This window comes from Branchiostoma belcheri, unplaced genomic scaffold (assembly GCF_001625305.1).
Source record: "Branchiostoma belcheri isolate BF01 breed outbred unplaced genomic scaffold, Haploidv18h27 scaffold29, whole genome shotgun sequence".
NCBI classification, from domain to species: Eukaryota; Metazoa; Chordata; class Leptocardii; order Amphioxiformes; family Branchiostomatidae; genus Branchiostoma; species Branchiostoma belcheri.
Window position 1 is genome coordinate 852,721 of NW_017803898.1, and position 22,292 is coordinate 875,012.

General features: G+C 44.6%; 1 protein-coding gene across 1 annotated transcript; it reads left to right on the plus strand.

The window, feature by feature from the left end:
* Window positions 1–832: 832 nt before the first annotated feature.
* On the plus strand, window positions 833–21,094 carry LOC109473118 (bone morphogenetic protein 7-like). Its single transcript, XM_019773024.1, has 6 exons — window positions 833–1,181; window positions 5,616–6,173; window positions 17,752–17,947; window positions 18,469–18,608; window positions 20,047–20,321; window positions 20,834–21,094. Exons 2-6 carry the CDS (start codon window positions 5,723–5,725, stop codon window positions 21,092–21,094), a joined length of 1,323 nt encoding a protein of 440 aa, XP_019628583.1. The 5' UTR covers window positions 833–1,181; window positions 5,616–5,722.
* The last annotated feature ends 1,198 nt before the right edge of the window (window positions 21,095–22,292 follow it).

A 22,292-nucleotide genomic window follows, 5' to 3' on the forward strand; every position in this document is an offset into this window, starting at 1 on the left:
CATTATACACCTGTCTCTCAGGCACTCCCCTGGCATGTTATCTGTCTATTTTACCAATTTCTATTTTCTCAGAAGCCTGGTAGAGACTATGGCATCGCTTTTGCTTTCTTTTCTCACGTGGGTGACTTGCCCCACGACAGGTCAAACTAGAACATTATACACCTGTCTCAGCCACTTTCCTAGCATGTTATCTGTCTATTTGTCCAATTTCTACTCTTTCCAGCCCCCTTAGAAGCCTGGTAGAGGCTATGACATCGCTTTTGCTTTCTTTTCTCACACGGGTGACTTGCCCCATGACAGGTCAAATTAGAACATTATACACCTGTCTCTCAGGCACTTCCAAGTGAAGTTTCTTTCCTGTGCAACCTCTCAACATATTCCTGCTCACGTGACGTCACTTTACACCTGTTCTCGCCTGCGGGCGTATCCATGCCAACGGGGCGGTCGCCATGGCAACGGTTCTAATGAGTCAAAGGATGCCGGGAAGGTTGCTAATTGGCCTCTCTCTGCCTCCCCCGCGCTGCCTGCTGGGAGGTTGTTGTTTGCCTAGGCGAGTAGTAAGTTGCCGGACAAGTTTTTTCTTGCTGTGTGGTTGGAGCAGCGAACCGGGAAAACTGGAGAGGACAGGAACGGAGTCAGAATTTAGCCCCCCTTCGGAGCGCCCTACTGTGATCCCTCGGTACCATAACCTACCTACCGCGGAGAGAAATCCACCAGGAATCTACGTTGTTTTTCCAGCCGTGTGTTTAGGGCAACGCCGCGGTGGTACTAAGTAATTAGCTAACCGTCTTGCTGTGCACGGGTGTCGCAAAATCCAGGCTAGGCCGCGGGCGCGGGCACTGACCTCCGTCGGCCAACAGAGAACCTTCCCCCGCCTAAATTGGGCGGACGCTTCGGTCCTCAGTACGCGAACCCGCTACGGAATCATCCTAGGTGTGTTCTGAACACCTTCACTGAACCGTGTGTGCCTTTGGTCAACCACAACCTCACCCGACACAGACGGAACTACGGACGAAATCACGCCGTCTGGACTACAATCTTTACCCGGGAACCGACGGAAATTTACCTGTTGGAAGATTCATACCTGTCCGTACATGCTTCTTCATGTGGAAACGTCTTGCCCATTTTTCAAGTATCAAAGTCTACACCTCCACGTGGACTAGACTGAATTAGTGTACCAGGTACGTGTCTAAACTATAGCAACAGATAATATATTGTACTTCACAGCAAACCCTTGGGCGAAAAGCCTGTATCCTAACCTGTAAGTATGGTTAGCATTACCAAACGCAAACAGGGCCTAGAAATAATCTATACCTCTTACCATTACGTAGTGTATCTGTGTACGTGGTTGTGTTCGTGTGGCGTGTATGTGGTACTGTATACGAATGTGTACGGGTTTGGATATATCTGTGTACGCGGTGATACAGCTGTGTACACGCCGGTATATGACAGTGTATACGGTTGTATATACACTATAACTAAACCGTGGTGACCTCTTTTTGTTCCCACACAAACCGAAGTTTGTTTTTTTTTTTTTGCTCGCCCAAGTATCTCAGGACTCGGTAGGAACTCCCTTCCAATCCTCATTCCATAGAGCGATTCCTTCTAAAGCGATAATTTGTGTAATTTGTTAGCAATTTGCTAATTTCTGTAGATCAGCGTAAAAATGTGCCGTTTACGTAATTTAATGCTAATAGCGTCTGCGTTATTCACTGTGTAGTACTAGTGTAGTTCCAATATTGTGGCTTGTACTGCCGTGGAAAAGCGTTTTGGTAGACTAGGAAAATATATCCTGTTGGTTTGGCAAAACAGTAGATCTCCCGTCTTCTTTACTTATCACCACCATACTAACAACTAGGGTCCAACAACAGCAAAATTTAGCAAAACAGACCGACTCTCCTGGCTAAATATCATTGAAAATTTCCCTTTTTGTCGAATAATTTCTGCGATCCGTGACCCCCTAGAAAGGCCTGGTAAAGACTAGAACCTCTCCCCCTCTTACCAAAACATCCCTAAAACCGGCGGAGCCCCCCTACAGGTTGTACTGATTACCCCCCAGTATAATTACGTCCAGAATAAACAGCAGTGAGTGGTATTGTTTGCGTTAACTCGCTATCTGCACTGCTACTTGCCTCACTTATCAAATCCCACAGGGACTCACATAATTAGTGACTCTGTTACACCGCGAATCGAATTTAGGATGTTTTCTTTTTCTCTCCTACAAAATGAAGTGCAAATTTCAACCTCAGTTTTAGTTCTTATTAGTAAGTTTGAAGAAAACGCAATTTTCCTGGTGTTACTGTGACTCCTGAGTGCAGAAAAAGTGGAGTAGTAATACTCCTGGGATTTTGCAAATTGGAAGAAATGTTTTAATTGAGAACGGTTTGTGTTTTGAAGTTGGGAGTCCTGGGACGATATAACCTCCTATGCAGGCTTTTTAGCGTTTCAATACTGGATTTTGTAGTAATGTGAACGCGAATGTTGGCCAGCTAAAGCGTAGAGGTAGATTTCCCTACGATAGTTGCTTGCTTGTACTATGGCCGGCAAGAGAACGCGTTAACAATTCTACCAAACCTAGTACATGTACTACATAGTATTAGCCTCTACCAGGCTTCAGGAGGCGGCTGGCGGGTGGAAAGAGTAGAAATCGGCCAAATAGAGAGATAACATTCAAGGGGAGCTGGTCCGCTAGAGAGTGCGACAAACTGTACTCTCTAGCGGACCAACTCCCCTGGCATGTTATCTCTCTATTTGGCCGATTTCTACTCTTTTCCAGCCGCCTCCCGAAGCCTGGTAGAGGCTACTAGAACTACTACAACTAAGTACTCAAACGCCCACCCGCTCAGAAGTCTGCACAGGAGGCTATCGGTGTGGGCAGTCGGCTGTGTGTGTGGTCAGTACTTGTAGGTGACTCACGAGTGATTCATACATTTTTATAACCGAACATGTGGTCACACCGGGACGTCATCGGAAACTACAGGCGGGGGATCTGTAGTATGTTTGTGTTTATCCAAGTTTATCAAAGCTTTTTTTTTTCGGTAGAATAATTTATTAAACTTGTCACGAGTAGCCAGGCTTGAGTATTGGTGTTCCTTTAGGCGTTGGAAGGAAACTAAAGTCTATGTAAGTCCGGATCCAGCTAAAGAGATAACCATGATAAGCAGTCCCAATAAAGATAAAACAAATATTGTGTTTATCAAATCCTTTTTCGGTAGAATAAACTTGTCACAAGCAGTCAGGATTTAGTATTGGTGTCCCTATAGGAAACTAGAGTCATTATGTAAAGTCCGGATGCAGCTAAAGAAATAACTATGGGTCTTCGCAGCCAAAGAAAGATAAAGCAAATATTGAACATAGTTGAAGACGTTTTGAAAGAACATATATATCAAGAAATCTACGATTGAAACTGAAAATGTTGAGACGGGAACTAGAGTCTTTATGTAAGTCCGGATGCAGCTAAAGCATAAGCAGTCACGATAGATAAAGCAAATATTGAACACTCAAGAATTCTCGAAATTTACGACTGGTGCGGAAATGTTTAGACGGACGATCCGTACGTTTCTTTTTGTATGTTTGTTCAAGGATAATGTCCTTGGTTTGTTGTGCTTGTGTAACTACCGGATGGAGATATACTATCTATGTCGTTCTGTCTACTAGTACATGATCGCTATTAGCCTGGATGCCAGACCCAAATGCACACTGGACACAAAATATCTCAGTGTGCACACTGAGATATTTTGTGTCCAGTGTGCTTTGGGTCTGGCATCCAGGCTATTATTGGAAGATCAGAGCAACACAAGAAATGATTGACCAGACTGTACCCATTCGCTACCCATTTGGCTACACTGGTGAACAATTATGTACCAGTAAATCCCGTTAAAAATAAGCCGAAGCCTATGCCTCTATTTGGGGAGTACATATACATATTAGTATACACTATACAGTATTAAGGGGTTTTAATATATGGTTTTGAAATTATAGTGTAGGTACTAGTATTCTGTAGTCTGGCTATCGGTCCGCTAATAGCTGGATGAGCATGGATGCAGTATTCATCCCAACCTGTTGCCGGATTAAGGCCCTTCGCTGAGCATGTTCCCGAGGCTATATGTAGTTTATGTCTATGTATTCTTCCCAGCCTGTTGCTGGATTAAAGGCCCGTCGCTGCGCCTGTTCCCGAGGCTATATGTAGTTTATGTCTATGTATTCTTCCCAGCCTGTTGCTGGATTAAAGGCCCGTCGCTGCGCCTGTTCCCGAGGCTATATGTAGTTTATGTCTATGTATTCTTCCCAACCTGTTGCCGGATTAAGACCCGTCGCTGCGCCTGTTCCCGAGGCTATGAGTAGTTTATGTAGGTACCGATGTAGAGGATTAGCCCCCGCCCATTGGCGAGTTGTTGTTGGCATTTCAGATTTGCATAAGGATCAAACTTAGGCCCATCGACAAACAGAACTGATCTGTAACATCAACATGGCTTTAGGAGGGGGTTAGCCTTGCAATTCAGGCCTCTGAGATCGACAAATTATCCATAAAGTCATTGTTGTAACAGCATGATCTAAGGCCTGTGTTTCCAGGCTAGATTATCTAGCATGTGTTGGTGTTTTAGATTGTAACTCAACTATGGTCTCAGAGTTACTAAGAAATTCTTAATCAACAACTTGTTTTCCGGTCTCAGATTTTCTGAGAAATTCTGGACTGGATTTTTTTATTTTTAATTTGAATAGTTAATAATAATAATAATAACCTTTATTGTACATTCATGCCCTATCGGGCTAAGTACAGGTCAACAGATGAAATAGGTAATATACATGTTTGTGGTATAAACAGTTCTAAAACTACTCTAATACAGGGGTAACTAATTGCCTGGATGTCTAACCTTCAACGAAGTATAATATAACATTTTATCATACATGATATTTGTAGCACCATCGGGTATACTGCAAATCTACTGTAGTGTAGGTAAAAGGTTATTTATGAACGGTCAACTTTCATAGGCGCAAACTTCCGGGAACTCAGCAGCACGATTCCTATTCAGTTCCTGGAAACGAGCACATGGAATATCCAAGCAGATGTTGGGATGGGAAATTGTAGCGTTCCTGTCCCAGTGAGAGTTCTGCGTTAGATAACCAAGGACGTTCTATCTGCTCCTTGACAAAACAAAACTCCTTGATAACAAAACGCGATCCTTATAGTTATACCTGCTTGAAGATTTGTCACAATACTTACGGAAGCTGTTTTTGTTTTCGAATATTGTTAACACTATAACACTCGCAAGAAATGTCTTTTTTTTTTCACGAGTGCCACTAAAATTTAAAAAGACAACAGTTGTATCATTTTGGACCAGCGTGTTTTATTCTGAATTACGATTACAATTACAAGACGTGAGTGTAACAATAATACAATCAACACCACTGATTGTGCGCAATGTTTTTCTTAGAAACGCGAACGTAAGTGGTTACGTTTGTTATGTTAAATTTACATCCGGTCATTAGCGACGGAAACGTCGTGTATGTCAATCAAATCCTGCCTGGCAATTCAAACGGATACTACCTGACCAGTGTCTTTCAGTCACGAAAATATCTGCTTTGAGACTGACGAGCGTGTTTTCCTCACACAGGTTTAATAGCAGATCACCCAACACTCGGACCTGTCGTCTGCGCGCTGGTTTACCTCAACTCGCACCTGATTCTTCTTCTCCAGTCCACCACCAGTAGAACAGAAAACATGGCTGCCGTGGCTAGTAGCTGCTTCAACAGTCGTACTCGTAATCCCACAAGAACTCTGAGCGGGCTAATCACTCTCACAACCCTCCTCTTGAGCTACCAGGTCCCGATAACTTTGCAGGGTTCCGCTATGGGTACGGGCTACTACAGTGACAATATGGTCGGTTTCACCCCGCTACTTCCTCGATCAGAGCGCAGACAGATGCAGAGAGAGATCCTGAGTTTGCTGGGGCTACAGCAGCGCCCACGACCACCCTCGGCAGGCAAGCAAAACTCAGCACCCAAGTTCATGCTGGATCTTTACAAGGAGGTTTCGAAGGGAGAGAATGAGACAGGGATTATTTTTCACCCTGATCTGCAGGATTATAACCTACAGGAGCCGTTTTATAACTACATCCGAGACAAGCAGGCGCTACAAGATGCTGATATGGTCATGAGCTTCGTCAACCACGGTGAGTCACTTTGTTTGTTTGTTTGTTTGTTAAGAATGAATGGAAGACCTTTTAATATTGTACATCTGATGCATGCACCTGTAAAATTTGAAAAGGTTCAGTGATCACCGATGCATCTGTGAATACAAAAAAAAAGGTTTTATGATGACAACTGTAGCTGTACGCAAAGTGCTCTTGAGTTAATGCTGTACATATGGGAAGGCTTTGTGATTACAGGTGCGCCGGTATCATGTGTATGAAACGGACGAGCCATGTAGTCACTTGCAGAGCTATAAAACATGACTAGGTCTTGACTTGAGTTAGTCCTTCCGAAGTAACCAGGATTTCTTTTTGCACTGGAATTTTTTATGGGTTGACGGTAAAAGAAATTCCAGTGCAAAAAAGAAACCCCGATAAACTCAACCTCCGCTAGGAGAGTAGTATAATCACAGGTGCAGCTTCACGAAAAGGACAAGCCCTCATAGTCCTAGCTGTAGGCACTTAAAGAGCTATAAAACACGACTAGTCCTTGATAGCCGCCATCAAAGAAACGCCGTCTGCAATTATCGGTGCTCATCAAACAAATGGAACACGCGTCTGTTCGAATTACCCAGATCGAACATGGTTCGGGTTCTAAAAAATGGTGGGCACTTTTAGTTATACACTACAGGACTAATATAATCTTTTAAAGTAGAATTAAACTGTTCTATCGGCTATCAGGCTATGGCCACCATCAAAGAAACGCCGTCTGCAATTATCTCTGCTCCTCAAACAGATTTGCGCTTATTAGCGCCGCTAATTAAACATCAGGCACTAACAACTTCTACACACGGTTGTCTGTCACGTATTTGTGTTCCGCCATGCACAAACAGTACTAGTGGGGTCAACATGGCGGTCCCTTGTCAGGCCAAAGGTCACAGAACTTTTATCTATGTCTGAAGATATCTTCTTCACACATCTTGACAATAAAGACTCTTAAACTCCAAGCAGATCTTTCGGTGACTACAATAAATCATAAAGTTGGAAAGACTATCAAATTTGCCAGGCAATACCCAATATGCCACCCGAATTTGGCTGGCGTAAACCAAGATATCAGTACAAAAAAGAAAACTAAATAAAAACGGTTAAAACACATCTGAAATAGACCACTTGGAGAGTAACTGAAGACCAGCAATTTTATCGTAGCATAGGCTCTGTAGAAAACTCAGTTAGACCAGTATGTCCCTTCCAAAGAACAGCCATCATTGTTTGCCTCCATCGTGATTTTAACGGCATTTTGAAATCCATCAATTACCATTGATTTCTACCAATGTTCATCAAGGCATCAAGTACCCAATGTCGCGTTTGTCAGACAAAACTGAAGATTATTAGACATTTTCCAAAGTAATTAGATGGATCTTTAACAGGTGCAAGCTACAGTGACCTCCTTACGGTCCGATTCCGCAGGTTAGACCAACTTTGCAACTAGACCCATGCAGTCTAGGCACAGTTGGTGTTGTACGATACAGAACGAACTCTAGGATGTTGTTTTTATGTCATCGGGCTTATGTCAGCCCACAAGGCACGGGGAATCCTGGGATAATTGTTTCAGGGTCATCTCGGGTCACGGGTGCTGGCGGGTTGTGGTATTTTTGCCTCCACTGCCAGAGTCAGGTTACTGGCATCCGGAGTAGGCGAAGATGCCCCGGGCCTTAACTATTCTAATGCAATTCTAAGGCAGCAAAACAACAACAAAGTGTTCTGGACCAGGAAATCTGTCTGATATATATATGGCGTTTACTACAATTTTTTTTATCGTCACTGCCAGAGTAGTACTGGCATCCGGAGTAGGCGAAGAAGGCCCCGGGCGCTAAAAAGGCATCCAAAATAAAAAAAGCAAAATATTCTGGATGAGGAAATCAGTACCAAATTGGCCAGGCAGTTACCATTTGCCACCTGAAGTTTGGCTGGCGTAAAAAAAGGTACCTGCAGAAAGAAGATATCCCAATAAAGCGTCTAAAACACGTCAAAAGTAAGCCGAAGTCTAAACCTCTACTTGATGAGTATGCGGGGACCGGTCTCGGTGTTTGGTGTTTTTAAATCCCAGAGATCAGCCGGTACCATGCAGGTTGTGAACAGTCGGAACCGGTGATTTGGTCTCATTGTGGCGTGGAGCTAGGAGGACATCGGAGAAGGATATCTGGGTTTGGGCGGCCCGCATATAGATGTACAGCTCTGAAAGAACGCGTCTAAACCCGTTATTAGGATAATTGGCAAAACATTTTTCAACAGGTTTCATATCGTAAGTTGGATCTAGATATTTATTGGCGGTACTAAAAAATAGAGAGACTTCTCGCAATAAAAAAATGTTCCAGGAAATGGCAGTAAACGCCAATATCAGACAGTCTTGCAGCCACCAAAAGACCTGCTTGGAGATTAGGTCCCGCATTCACAAGGCTAGGAAGAGATGGTTTGCGTGTCTCAAATTTGAAGGGAAGTCGGAAGCCGAAAGATAAAAAGAAAGGAAGAGTAACCAGTATGCTCTCTTCAGAAATTTTCTCATTACTTGTACTTGGCTTTTATAGATAGGCTACCGAGATGGTCGGTTATCTAGCCTATATATTGCTACCCTATCTCCTCCAGCTCTAATGTAAGTCCAGGATTTCTGTCGGTATGCGGGAAGGATAACGGAAATTCTCTATGGCTATGCACAACAGTGAAAACGTATTTACACTAGATAGATGTACAGTAAGCCTCCGATTTGTGCAGGGCCGAGTGTAATATAAAAGCACGCCCGCAGGATTAACACGATAGATATCATAAATTCAAGGCACCAGAACATGATAAAATAGATCTAGGCGTATTTGGCCAAAAGACAACCAACACGTTATATGTTGAAGTACTAGCCGGTACTCCAGACCTAAAATAAACCGATTTGTAAACATAGCCCAGGTTTTCAATGCACCAATACGGCAAAACGTCGCATTGTGTCTCTAAGAATAGCACCATGCAATTTCGCAAGGTAAAATCAACTTAACTTGCAGCATGTAAAGAATTTATCCTAAATGTCAAAGTTTTGAGCCTACAATAGGAGCCTTAATTGCTAGACGTTGTACAATGAGGTAAAATTGAAACTCTCCACACCACAAAACTGAAGTAGGTTCTTCTACAATGAACTTGACATTTGGGCCTACAATAGAGGCCTTTTACTTTTAATTGTTGAACGTTGTACACTGAACAGGAAACTGGAGTAGGTTCTTCTACAATGACTTTTTGACAAGAAAAAGCTGTCGCATTTGTATGACAGTCTTTCTTTCAATACCGTTAGCAGATCTGAGAGACCGACCATAAAGAACTTAACCCAAACCCAAAGCTAGCGTTTTGATCATACTATTAACAGTAAGTAATGGTAAACGCTGTACTCTAGAGTAGGGTCTTCAATGACTTTTTGACAAGAAAAAAGCTGTCGAGTCCACTATGCAATTTCGTACGGTACATGTAGAATCAACTTCATACATGTATGTAAAGAACTTAACCCAAACGTTGATGTTTTGATCCTACAATAGAGGCCTTTAACAGTTGTTGAACATTGTGCACAACACGCAACTGGACTTTTTGACAAGAAAAAGCTGTCGAATTTGTATGACAGCCTTTCTTTCAATACCGTTAGTAGATCTAACAGACCCGCCATATGGACGGTGTTAAGCCCAGCAGACGTGACCGCTAAGTTTGATAATCGCACTGTATCTAATAACGGGTTGAGTACGGGTTGAGTCGTGTTGCCAAAATACTGGGATTGTACAGACACTGGGGACCGGTCATTAGACTCGGGGGAGGTTCATTTTAGTCCCAGGGGAGAGTCATTATTCAGTTTGAGTTGTGGGTCATTATTGGCATGAGAGTGGTGATTATAACGGGTTGAGTACGGGTTGAGTCGTGTTGCCAAAATACTGGGATTGTACAGACACCGGGGACCATTCAGTAGCATCGGGGGAGATTCTTTTTCAGTCTCAGGGGAGGGTCATTATCAGGTTGGTCATTATTGGTAAGACAGTGGCGATTTTTACGAGTTGAGTCTGTTGCTAAAATACTGGGATTGTACAGACACTGGGGACAGATCATTGGGGGCATCGGGGGAGGTTCATATATAGTCTCAGGGGAGGGTGTGGCTATCAGGTTGTAGTCGTGGGTCATTATCTGGATAATAGTAGCGTTTATTACCAAAATGACACTCATCCTGAGTCAATTTCATCTAATCATTGACAGCAGTGGTCATTAATACAGGGAATGTGGTCATTATCGGTATAATGGACCTGGGCATTATCAGACTTATTTAGGTCGTTGACAGGTGGGAATTATCAGGGTTGAGGTTACAACTGGGGGTTAGTCAGTTTGAAGACTGTTATTATTAGAGTGTTTGGTTTTTGTTAGGAGATGATTGATGAAATAATAAGTGACACATGTAACAGTTAGATATCCAGTTGTGTGACTGGTTTCACGTGTGGACTGAAGCCTTGCATATGTCATGTATGTCTGTGGACATAAACAGCAGCTGACTAGCCCGGTTATATACTACTAGTAGTAAGTGTGCCCAAACTTATTTCCTCACAAATGGAACACGCGTTCTGTTCGAATTACCCAGATCGAACATGATCGAACATATAGTTCGTGTTCTAAATCAAGAAGAATTATTCTTTGATCTTATTTGCATAATTATGACCATCTAAATATAGTTGAACTTTGAGCGAAAGGAAATGAAACATAATTAGCTCTATTCAGTGATTAGAGGAACTCACAAGGCCTTATGACACCATACACACCTCGGGCGGGTCATTAACCCTTAATTATTTCTTGTTTAAAAAAATAAAAACACCGCAGATGTTTCCTTGAAGAGTTTTCATCGTCTGCTGACAGCTTACCGGGAACACTTGTCTCCAGTCACGGCCAAAATGTTACCAAAGCCCGGAAGGCCTGTTTTTTCCCGCGCTTTTGTTCGTCTGACAGAGCTGTCAATCATCGGGACTTCCGTCGGATGTCAGGGTTCTCTTCACACGTGACCTTCGCGACGGTAATTGCTTCTTCTGTCGTCTGCAGAAGGTGTCAGTCATGATATTTTTGGCGCGTATCAGTCGGTCAAAACATCTCAAAGACAGACAGAGAAAGAGAGACTTTCATACGGATTTAGTTGGGACTCAACTTATCTTTCAACGTCTTACTACAACTTGATCTTTACATCAACAACTAAATGTTAGTCATGATATTCTTAGCGTTTCAGACGGTCAAAACATCTCTAAGAGAGAGAGACATAGCCTTTCTTTCATAAGGTTTAGTCGGGACACAACTAATCTTTCAACGTCTTACCGTGACAAATCTTTACATCAACAAACTGTCCTGTATCTTGATAGATGGTACTGGGTACTGGCTATAGTTTTTTCAAAGGGAAAGTCTTTCATAACCATTTTATTCTTGACGTTTCAATTGTTAAACAAATTTGAACGTTGAAATGTCGTACAAACCTTTGTACCAACAAATCTCATGTAAACCACCTATCAATCACTTGTAAGGTGTTTCTGGATACTGGCCAGGTTTTGTCAAAAAGAAAGATTTTCATTAGATTTTAGGGACGTTTCAATGTCCATATAACCAGTCTTTGAACGTACAAATGTCTTGAAACAAATCTTCGGTCTAGTTTCTTACTACAGATGTCTCTGTACCAACAAACAGATGTCGGGTTTTTTTGTAGGCTCCTCTCCACATACACACTAGTCACAGAACTAGTTTTGGACGTCCAAATGTCTTACTACAAATCTCTGTACCAACAAGCAAATGTCGTGTAAACCACCTATCCATCACTTGTCATGTGTTCCCGGTTTGCGGGGTTTTTGTAGGACCCTCTCCACATACATGACCACTTACCGCGCGCCACGCCGGTCTGCACGCCGCTACGGTTCAGTGCTGAAGTATAGCGGCCCTCAGACGGCAGCGTTACGGTTTCCTGGCTCCGTGCAACAGACTTGTCACTCAAACCGGCTGTTGTTGTGGAGTAGGGTTGAGGACATGTTGCACGCGGTCCTTTAGGTTTTGGTTTACTACCTTCGCCAGAAGCTTATGTTTTGGTAGTTTTCTCTCTCTCTTTCTCTCTCTCTCTCTCACTCTCCCTGTCTCTCTCCCTCTCTGAGTCTCTCCCTCTCTCAGTCCGTCTCAATATATCTCTTTCTCTCTCTCTCTCTCTCTCTCTCTCTCTCTCTGGTTTAGCACGATAACTCAAGAAGCTATGGATGAATTGTTATGAAACTTCGTACGTGGGTACATCTTGATGAGATTTTCGGCTCCCTAGCGGCTTGTTATGGTACTGCAGGGGTAACTTACGGGTTTAGTGCTAAAAGCATCTAATAGTTCTTTGGCACGAGCCCAGCTAATGTTCTAAGCATCCCCGGTGTTGGTACTCTGTAGGTATTTTTGTAATTTCCTGTTGTATGCCATCTCTAGGCCGATAACCCTAGTAGTATGTTGGCAGGAGTTTCTGTGCCCCAGAGCTCCCAATTTCACATGCGATTAAATCGGCAGAAGCCCGGTACTGTGATTGGAACCACAGTGTTTCGACATGCTGTCATCAAAGTAAGGAAAGCTCTCCAAAATAAACGCCCGTCGTGTTCCTTTATTTTTGAAACAACAAACGTAAATAATAATAATAATAATAATAATTAAGTTTATGAAGGTTACTCATTCATGGATATAACGTTATTATGACTCATAAATCTTGATTTAATCAATACACAGGAATAAAGTAGAGTTAAACTTTCCTTTCTTTTCACTGATTAAGACCACTGGCGGTCAAAACTTTAGCTTTAACTGTAGGGTAAATAGTCTCAACATTTTATTAGAACATGAACAAGAACCCGAACTATGTTCGGCCATGTTCGATCTGGGCAATTTGAACCGAACCCGTGTTCCATTTGAGGCTCAGCATTTTAGAACCCGAACTATGTTCGATCTGGGCATTTCGAACCGAACGCGTGTTCCATTTGTGGAACTTAAAAGTGGAAAGTCGCCGAATGATTGACATTCACAGCGCACGGTAAGTTCGACGACCTGCGACAATGTAGAACACGTGAAGCCCGCGGCTCTCATTTTGCACATAAATCATGATCGACAAGCGTGACAGACGACCGCTATCGACAACAAACGACAACCTCCGATTTTCCACTCACGTACAGGAGGCATAATCACCTCCTTCATTTTTGACACATGGTTACCAAGGTAACCATTGATCGCCTTCGGCCTTGAAACTTGTGGGAGAGAAGATCTGATAATCCTGTTTTCCGCCTAACAGAAGAATTTTCCGAGTTTTTTCGTTCATGAGAAGATTAGGTACAGGGGTCACGGTCACAGGGTGTGTGAGGGGAAACAGTCGCCTGCGGACCTAATCTCCAAGCAGATCTTTTGGTGGCTGCAATACAGTAGCAAATGGGCAAGACTGTATCAAAGTAGCAAGGCAGTAACAAAGTGGCAAGACAGCATCAAAATGGCAAAGCACTATCCAATACGACACCCGTTTGGCTTGCGTAAAAAGATAGCAGTACAATAACCGATAAACAACAGGATTGTTAAGAAATTTGGTTGATTGTTCGGTCCTGAATTATATAAGACATTCCAGATGTAAGCCCCCTGGCGTCTTTCCTTGATACTGCAGCAAAACTCCCGGGTTCGGTATCTCGTGTTCTGGACATGGTATGGTAACGATGTTTGGGTGCCAGATAGCTCCGTCCCCCTTCTCTACTCCCTAGTCCCCTGGTACCCCCTCCCCCCTTTTCTCTCCTAGGCCTCTGGTACCCCTGCCTTCTATCGGACCCTGGGAAAGTTTTGGTCCACCCGTCCCAGGCCACTTCAGGCTGAATAGCTCTTCTCTCTGCCCTGGTACCCCCTTACTCCCTCTCTACCCCATAGGCCCCTACTACCCCCTTCTCTCCTAGGCCCCTGGTACCCCTGCCTTCTGCCAGACCCTGGGAAAGTTTTGGTCCACCCGTCCCAGGCCACTTCAGGCTGAATAGCTCCTCTCTGTGCCGGCGGTTAAGCCGCTTAGCCGCTATTCACGAGTTTATCCCCTCCGCCGCGCGGAAAACAGGCTTAGCGGCCTGACACCCGCAGTCAGCCGCTCTTTGGCAGATGGTTGGAGTTTTAGTCAATGGCTGGAGTGGTCTTAGCCTCTACCAGACTTCGGCCAAATAGAGAGGTAATATGCCGCACCCAAGTGTATTCTCTAGCGGACCAACTCCCCTGACATGTTATCTCTGGTAGAGGCTAGAGTGGTCTAGTCTCGTAGCAGGCTGTTTCTATGAGGCCTCAGTGCGAGTCTACAGTCATCAGCTTGCTCCAAATAAAACCTGATTTTGTACAACGTTAGGAAGAGACGAATTCAGAAAAGACTACGCAATGCATCGTACTATGGAAACAAACAAGATTTATATACAGCAACCGAGGTTAAAAACTCCTTGCAGCAACAATACGTATTGTAAGATGCTCAACAGCCCTTCCAATTCGCTCGTCATTTGCATCCTATTAAAGCAGGAAACGTGTAAGAGGTTTTGGCGGGAACAAAGGGGACTTTGTGCAGTTGATAGGCAGGCCTGCAGACGACAAGTCAGGTTCCCTCAGAGGACACACTTCAAACGATCTCCTGCCTAATGGTGTGCAATTAGAGCCGCGTCTCTCAACGTGGTGCTTGTTAGAGCTCTGGAACATTCGGTTTCCTGTGACAGACGATTCTCTCTCACCGTGCCAATTCAGTCAGAAGTTTCCCGCCAATTCTATATATCTAGCAAGCTCGACTTCATGCTACCTTTTTATGTATGACGGTCCGTTTTTTGTCGCTACCCCCACCAACTTGGGTGGTGAACTGGACCCTTCCTGGCCAATTTGATACTGTCTTTTTGCCACCCTAGGATCTGCTTAGAGATTAGGACGATTCTCTCACCGTGCCAATTCAGTCAGAAGTTTCCCGCCAATTGTGGCAAGCTCGAGTTCACGCGACATAGCGCTAAATTCTGTCAAACCCACACGGGGCGCCTTTCTGGTTGCTTGTCACCGCGTGTTTTCCTCAAATTGCTAGATGGATTATTTATAAACCAAAGGCGAATATTTTCAGTGTACCAAGTTCAATTCTCGTAAACAAAACCTGGTTGGAAGAAGCCAAGACACAGTGACAATGCCCTTGGAAGAAGTGACACAAAGACTATCGTGTTTAAGCAAGATACAAGGTGTTTGCTTGTTTTGATCTCCTGAGTGCACGGTACGGTTTGTGACTCCTTAGAAGAAGATCTGTGGTGTCTAGCCGGCTATGAACAAATGTTGTTGGGCCCAGGAATCCCCACTTCAAGTTCAACGTGAATCTGTTTTGCTGCACCCGTCGGAAGTGACCCTTGTCGACTCCCCTGACTGAAGTTACTCTCCAATCAGATGTTTATGCACCACTTACACTTCGACTTGATTTTCGGACGTATCATGAAAGTTCATCTGTTTCGTAGTTACATGTTTAAAGTTAAAACTTTTGTTCCAACACAGGTGACAAGGGATAGTTCTCATATTTTAGACGTGTTTCAGTCTTTCTACGGGTATCTTTTTTTGGGGGGGGGCGAGGAGGGGGGGGGGGTGCTGGCGCGAAAAAATTCCAGTACAGAAAAGAAAACCCGATAAAAACACATAAAACTCGCCAAAAATAAGCCTAGGCCTGAACCTTTAGCTGCTTGGAGAGTAGTTTCCCCTCACCCGTGGCCGCGCTGAGAAGTGTCCCGCCCCGCTAGTCGGGCTGAACAAACAACGGCGGCCTCGCCACCACCGACCCATCCATCTTTCCTCCCCACAACATACATCAGGAACAGCCTTTCCTGGCAAGTCACTCCAGCTATCGTGGCTAGGGTGTAGCCTCCATCGCAAACCTGTGGGGCGGCGTTTTTTCCAGGAGCGACGCCAGTTATCCAGGGAAGGACGGTTTTGCCGCCGAGGGAGAGAGGCCGGAGGTTTCTAGCTAGGGTGGGCCGCCGATAGCCTCTTCCAGGCTTCGGAAGTGGCTGGAAAGAGTAGCAATCGGCCAAACAGACAGACAGATACTATCATACTAGTAACATGCCATGGAAATCTCAAAGAAAAGGTTTAGGCTTCGGCTTATTTGGGGGCGTTTTTTGCGCCAGCCTTGGCAAATGACAACTGCCCGACAAACGAAAAGGATACAACCTGGCCAATTTGATACTGTCTTGGCAGCAACTAAAAGCTCTGCTCGGAGATTTGATAATGCCAGAGGATACATGTCACCCAGGCTGCAGTGCCTGTGAGTAGTGTAAGTTATCCATTGAAATATATAGTCCAGGGGCTTGATGTGATGAAGCCTGCCGGAAACCGCGGTCTATCGTAGGTCTATCGTCTGCCATGTGCTAATCCTTTGATATCCCCAATCCTGGCAGATTCAACACCTCAGACTCTTAGCACGGCCATGTGATCTGAGAGGGTTGACTAGTAAAATGACTCACGTTTTAGCCTTGTGTATGGAAGTTTTGACGATGTTTCGCTAGCCTCTACCAGGCTTCGGGAGGCGGTTGAAAAGAGTAGAAATCGGCCAAATAGAGAGATTAGATGCCAAGTGAGTGGTAAACAGTTCTCTCTAGCGGACCAACTCCCCTGACATGTTATCTCTCTATTTGACCGATTTCTTCTCTCTCAGCCACCTCCCGAAGCCTGATAGAGGCTAGTGTTTCGCATGAGTTCCATATCACGACACTGTCTTGACAGCGCTACCTAGCGGACAAGGATATACTTCCGCTACATTACGCACAGACGATCTCCTCTTTTGGGGGCATTTTCTAGCCTCTACCGGGCTCCGGTAGAGAGAACTGTTTGCCGCACCTGGCATGTTATCTCTCTATTTGGCCAATTTCCACTCTTTCCAGCCGCCTCCCGAAGCCTGGTAGAGGCTAGCCTAACGTTATGCACTGTTTTTAGAGATTTGTGACTGTCGAATTTACGGCAGCTGGCCGGGTTTTCGGCATGTTTGTGTTTTCCCGCTCGACTTCCTGCCTGACGACGTCGTTAACTGAAATTAGCCGCCTGACTGCTGACGGGTTTGATCTTCCCGCCAGTTTCCATGGCGACCGGCCGGCTCGTCAAGGGCACTCGTCCTCACAGCCGCTGCACCTGGTCGTTAACGGGAGGGGAGGGTCATTATTCGACCAGTAACGGGGGTCTGATCGTTTGCAAGTTGAGATCTGTCGCTAGCCTCTACCAGGCTTCGGAAGCGACTGGAAAGAGTAGAATTTGGCCAATGATAGACAGATAGCATGCCACATAACGGGGCATCGGTTTGGAAGTGTGACTGTAGCATATCTATGAAACTGACCTGAACTAGACGTCTGTCACCATGGTAACTAGTGTTGGGTTACATCATGTTGCAATTTTGTAGCAGGAGGGATTTAGACTCCTGTCACCATATATATGAATCTGTTTGGGTAAGAATTAACAGAGCAGACCATATGCGGAGGCAAAAATTATGCATTTGCAAATGTCACCTTTCTAGTTTGTCACCCATAATCACAGGACGTCGTTCTAACATACCCCATTCCTTCCTCTGCAGTTGAGAACGACGGCTCTACCGGACATCACCGGAGACATGCCCGGATGTTCCGGTTCGACATGACCAAGGTCACGGAAGATGACGTCATGGCGACGTCAGCAGAGTTCCGGATGTACAAGGAGAAAAATGGCGGCGGCTACTCCAACATGTCCTACACCGTTACCGTGTACAGGGTCATGGGCGACGGCAAGAGCAGGTAGGCAATTATTTTAATATTATGAAGCAAGTTTTGGTAAATTTCTAGCACTTTTTTCTATGCAACTGTATTAAAAAGGCCATCTGCATACGCATCAGGGCATTACAGCCATCCCTCAACAAAGACGGGGGGCGCCACAGACTTTCTGCAACATATGATCCACTGCTCAATTAACTCCATATAAAACACTGAACTTGCACAGTGGAAAATTTGGACTGTCCAATTTCTAACCCAAGTTTTCAGCTATACAACTCCAGCCTTGCTCTGTCAAGGAATGAACAATCCACCGCTTATATGGCGTTCGTTACGCAGATAACACACGTGACTCGATGAGCAGTGGATAATAGGTTGCAGGAAGTCTGTGGTGCCCCCCCCGTCTTGGTTGAGGGAACCCCTTCCAATACCGTGCCCCGGACACAGTGGACTAACAACCCACTGCCTCTACGGTCTCAAAACGGCAACGGTACTTTTTTCACCCACCGTACCTACCTAATTCACTACGTCTCTTCTCATTTTTGCAGGGACCAAGAACTCCAGTATCTGGACACGCTGTTCACGATCTCATCTCAGGAGGGGTGGCTGGTGTTTGACGTAACAGCCGCCCTAGGAGAGCCGCCGTACACCGAGCTGGTCTTACATGTCTCCATGGAGACACTGGATGGTGAGTACATGTATATGGGTAACTTCCCAAACAATTGATAAATAATTCTATTAGGTTGGTGAATAATGGAGTAGTAAATAAAAAATGATATAAATTGAAAATATTCATTTGATAAAAACAGTTACTCAAGCAACTGTGTCACTGGCGAAAGGTAGTGGATGCTACCTAAAACTTTTGACCGTTTCTAAAATCATATCCAGTTGCTTGAGTAACTGTTCGTTTGGCGTATCTTATTACCTGGATGTCCAACCTTCACCGACGTATCCGTAACTTTTCATCTGAACACACCCACCCATTTAAGTGACTAAGATTTTGCACATTTTTCCTACCTTCAGTCACTGCCCCTGACCTTGTCACGTTGTTTACACAATTAGCCAAGCCGCAAAGCTGTCCAGATCGGAAAGTAAAGAACTATTTTCAATTCACTTCTTTTTTTACGTACAAGGGTCTGGAAGATAAAGTTTGGCTGAAAAAAATAGGTAGAGAGAACATAAGTAGAAAACATAAGATTTGAATTTTCGATTTAAATTGTACACAGCGGTCTAGGCCTCCTTTGTTCAAATATCACAGGAATAAACCACCGAACGTAGCGTATGTGTACTGGTCATTAACATCCGTAAATAGTTTCATCATTCAGGTTGGTAAGACACAGAGTAAAGAGTCTTTTATTCAGCAGACGTTTCGGTGACCGTCTGTCACCTTCCTCAGGGCAATTCTGTCTGGTCATTAACGTCTATAAACCACGACTGTTGGCTGGCCAATAGTATGACACGATGTTTACACAATTAGCCAAGCCGCAAAGCTGTCCAGATCGGGAAGTCTGTTAACGAACCGTAAACAACCCAGCTCTCGTTCCCACCTGCCCCTTCCACGGGGTGTGAGTGACAGATCCCAGTCCCAGGGTACCGTGGGAGCCGAACGGCTTTTCTGACTGTGTAAGGGACAAACCACTGATAACACCACAGTGGTCCTAATCAGCATTTAAAAGTTGTTGGACACAGTCTTCATGAGCTACCTATTATGTCCAGGTTGCGATATAATAGTATATAAAAACTGAAAGTTCTGCTGCAGTTTCATTACAAGTCACCAGGGGGGTCATATCTGAGAATTTCTGTCGGACCCCCCAGCAGCCTGTTCTAGTACTGCAGGGGCGGTTGTTTAAAAATCAATAATCAATATTTGCTCCCGTCGTTTGCCAGGTCATGGTGTGAACCTCCACCGCGGCGGCGTGATCACGAGTTTGGACCCCCTAGCAGCTGCACTGGTACTGCAGCGGCGTTGTTAAAAAATCAATGTTTTGCTCTTGTTTATCAGGTCACAGCGTAAACCTGCACCGCGGCGGACTGATCAGGCGACGTAGTGACTCGCTTGCCCCCCTGGCAGCTGTTCTGGTACTACAGGGGCGTTTTAGTAATGTTTTACTCTCGTTGTTTCTCAGGCCACAGTGTAAACCTGCACCGTGGTGGGGTAATCGGACGAAGGGGACCGGAGGAGAAGCGGCCCTTCGTCGTCGGTTTCTTCAAGTCCAGCGGTCAGCGTGCCCGGGTGCGGCGCACCCGTTCCGTGTCGGGCCGGAGGGGCAACAAGAACCGGCAGACGCAGTACTCGTCGTTCCACGGCGCCATGGATGTGGGCGGGGAGTTTAACTACCGCGGGCCGCACGTGTGCCAGCGGCGGAGCCTGTACGTCAGCTTCAGGGACCTCGGATGGCAGGTGGGTCATCTAGACGTTACTGAATATTACAGTGTTTAGTTTTAGGCTCTCTAGCATCTTGTTCTGGCTCGTCAAGACGTCTAGCTAGGGGCTTGAAATCATCTTTATTACTGTGTATATACAAGATGAAAGATTGCCTGGGCAAAGCCTAGGTCAGCCCTTTATCGGGTGAAGTCGTAGAGGGTTACTTCATAATTCACATGAATGGATTTTTAGCATTTGTACAAATAGATTAGCCTCTACCAGGCGTCAGATGCGGTCGAAAAGAGTAGAAATTGGCCCAATAGACAGATAACATGCCAGGGGAGTCAGTCTGCTGAAGGCAATGTACTTGTTCAGCGGACCGACTCCCCTTACATGTTATCTGTCTGTTGGACAATTTCTACCCTTTCCAGACGCTTTAAAACTTAGCAGAGGCTACAAGTAGACAGTTGAGACAGCTAAGAAAGCTTGTGCATAACTAGATCCAAACAATGCAAATGAAAACATTGTGTTTACGTCTGTGTCTCCAGGACTGGATCATCGCCCCTGACGGCTATGCTGCCTACTACTGTTCCGGCGAGTGTTCCTTTCCTCTCAACGCGCTCATGAACGCCACGAACCACGCCATAGTCCAGACCCTGGTGCACCTCATGAACCCACAACATGTCCCCAAACCCTGCTGTGCACCTATCAAGTTATCAGCCATTTCTGTGCTCTACTTTGATGAATCTTCCAACGTCATTCTCAAGAAGTACAGAAACATGGTCGTCAAGTCCTGTGGGTGCCACTGATCATTTTTGGTGTTTTAGAAAACTATAAGACAGATTTTCCCTATGTTATCCTTTGATAGAAGAACACCAGTCAACAGAAATCAAGTTGGTGCACCTCATGAACCCACAACACGTGCCCAAACCCTGCTGCGCTCCCATCAAGTTATCAGCCATCTCTGTGCTCTACTTTGACGAATCTTCCAACGTTATTCTCAAGAAGTACAGAAACATGGTCGTCAAGTCATGTGGCTGTCATTGATCGTTTTGGTGTTTTATGAAACTATAACATAGATTCTCTTATGTCACGGTCACACCCTGTGGTAGAGAAACAACAGGCATCAAACTCCCCGACATCTTTAGTCATGGTCGTCAAGTCATGTGGCTGCCACTGATGTCGTCTGCTTCAAGCCTAGCCTGGGTGCCATCCCCAGTAGTATTCGCCCGCTCTATAATGTCACTAGCTATCACCAGTTTTAAGCTAGCGGGCAAATACTTCTGGGCATCCAGGCTACTTCGATCAAGCCTTGATGGAACTATAAACATACTTTCTGGAACAAAAACTTGACGTTTGGATAACGTTGCGTCGGAATTTTACCTGTTGCAGACGGTATCTTTTCCGACACACCATTTGTAGACGGGATGTCATCATTGAATACGACATAGATGAGACGTTCTGCCGAAGTGCCCCAATCTTCCATATCACCTCATTGTCATACCGTAGTTCTGAAGTTATATAGCTATTTTTGTCATCTACATGACAAAACTGCCCATATTTAACTCGTGTACAGTTTTCTTTTGATACAAATAAGTTATTGTTTTGCATTTACTGTGAAAGGTTTTAGAATTTGCAGACAATTTATATTTAGAATTGTGAGTACTGTTAAGATACTGTAGTATCTCAGATTCTTTTTCGAGAATGGTGTTAAGCTATTTTGAACCGTTGTCCCAGCCAAGGTGTAATTGAAGCGCTCTCTAGCGAAATGGTTGGGAATTGCAGCTAATAGATTCAGCCATGACAACTATCACATGACAGTATTTCTACTATATCGTTACACTACAGTATTACCTATTTAAACTTCGTTTTCTACAGCATTCCTAGGTACATTTTTTAAGACAAAGTTATATCTAGTAATAGTATCCATTCCAGATATCCGCAGCAAAATGTACATTTCATATTCTATTTGTAGTAAAGAGAAGGATTTTATTTATTTCTATGTAG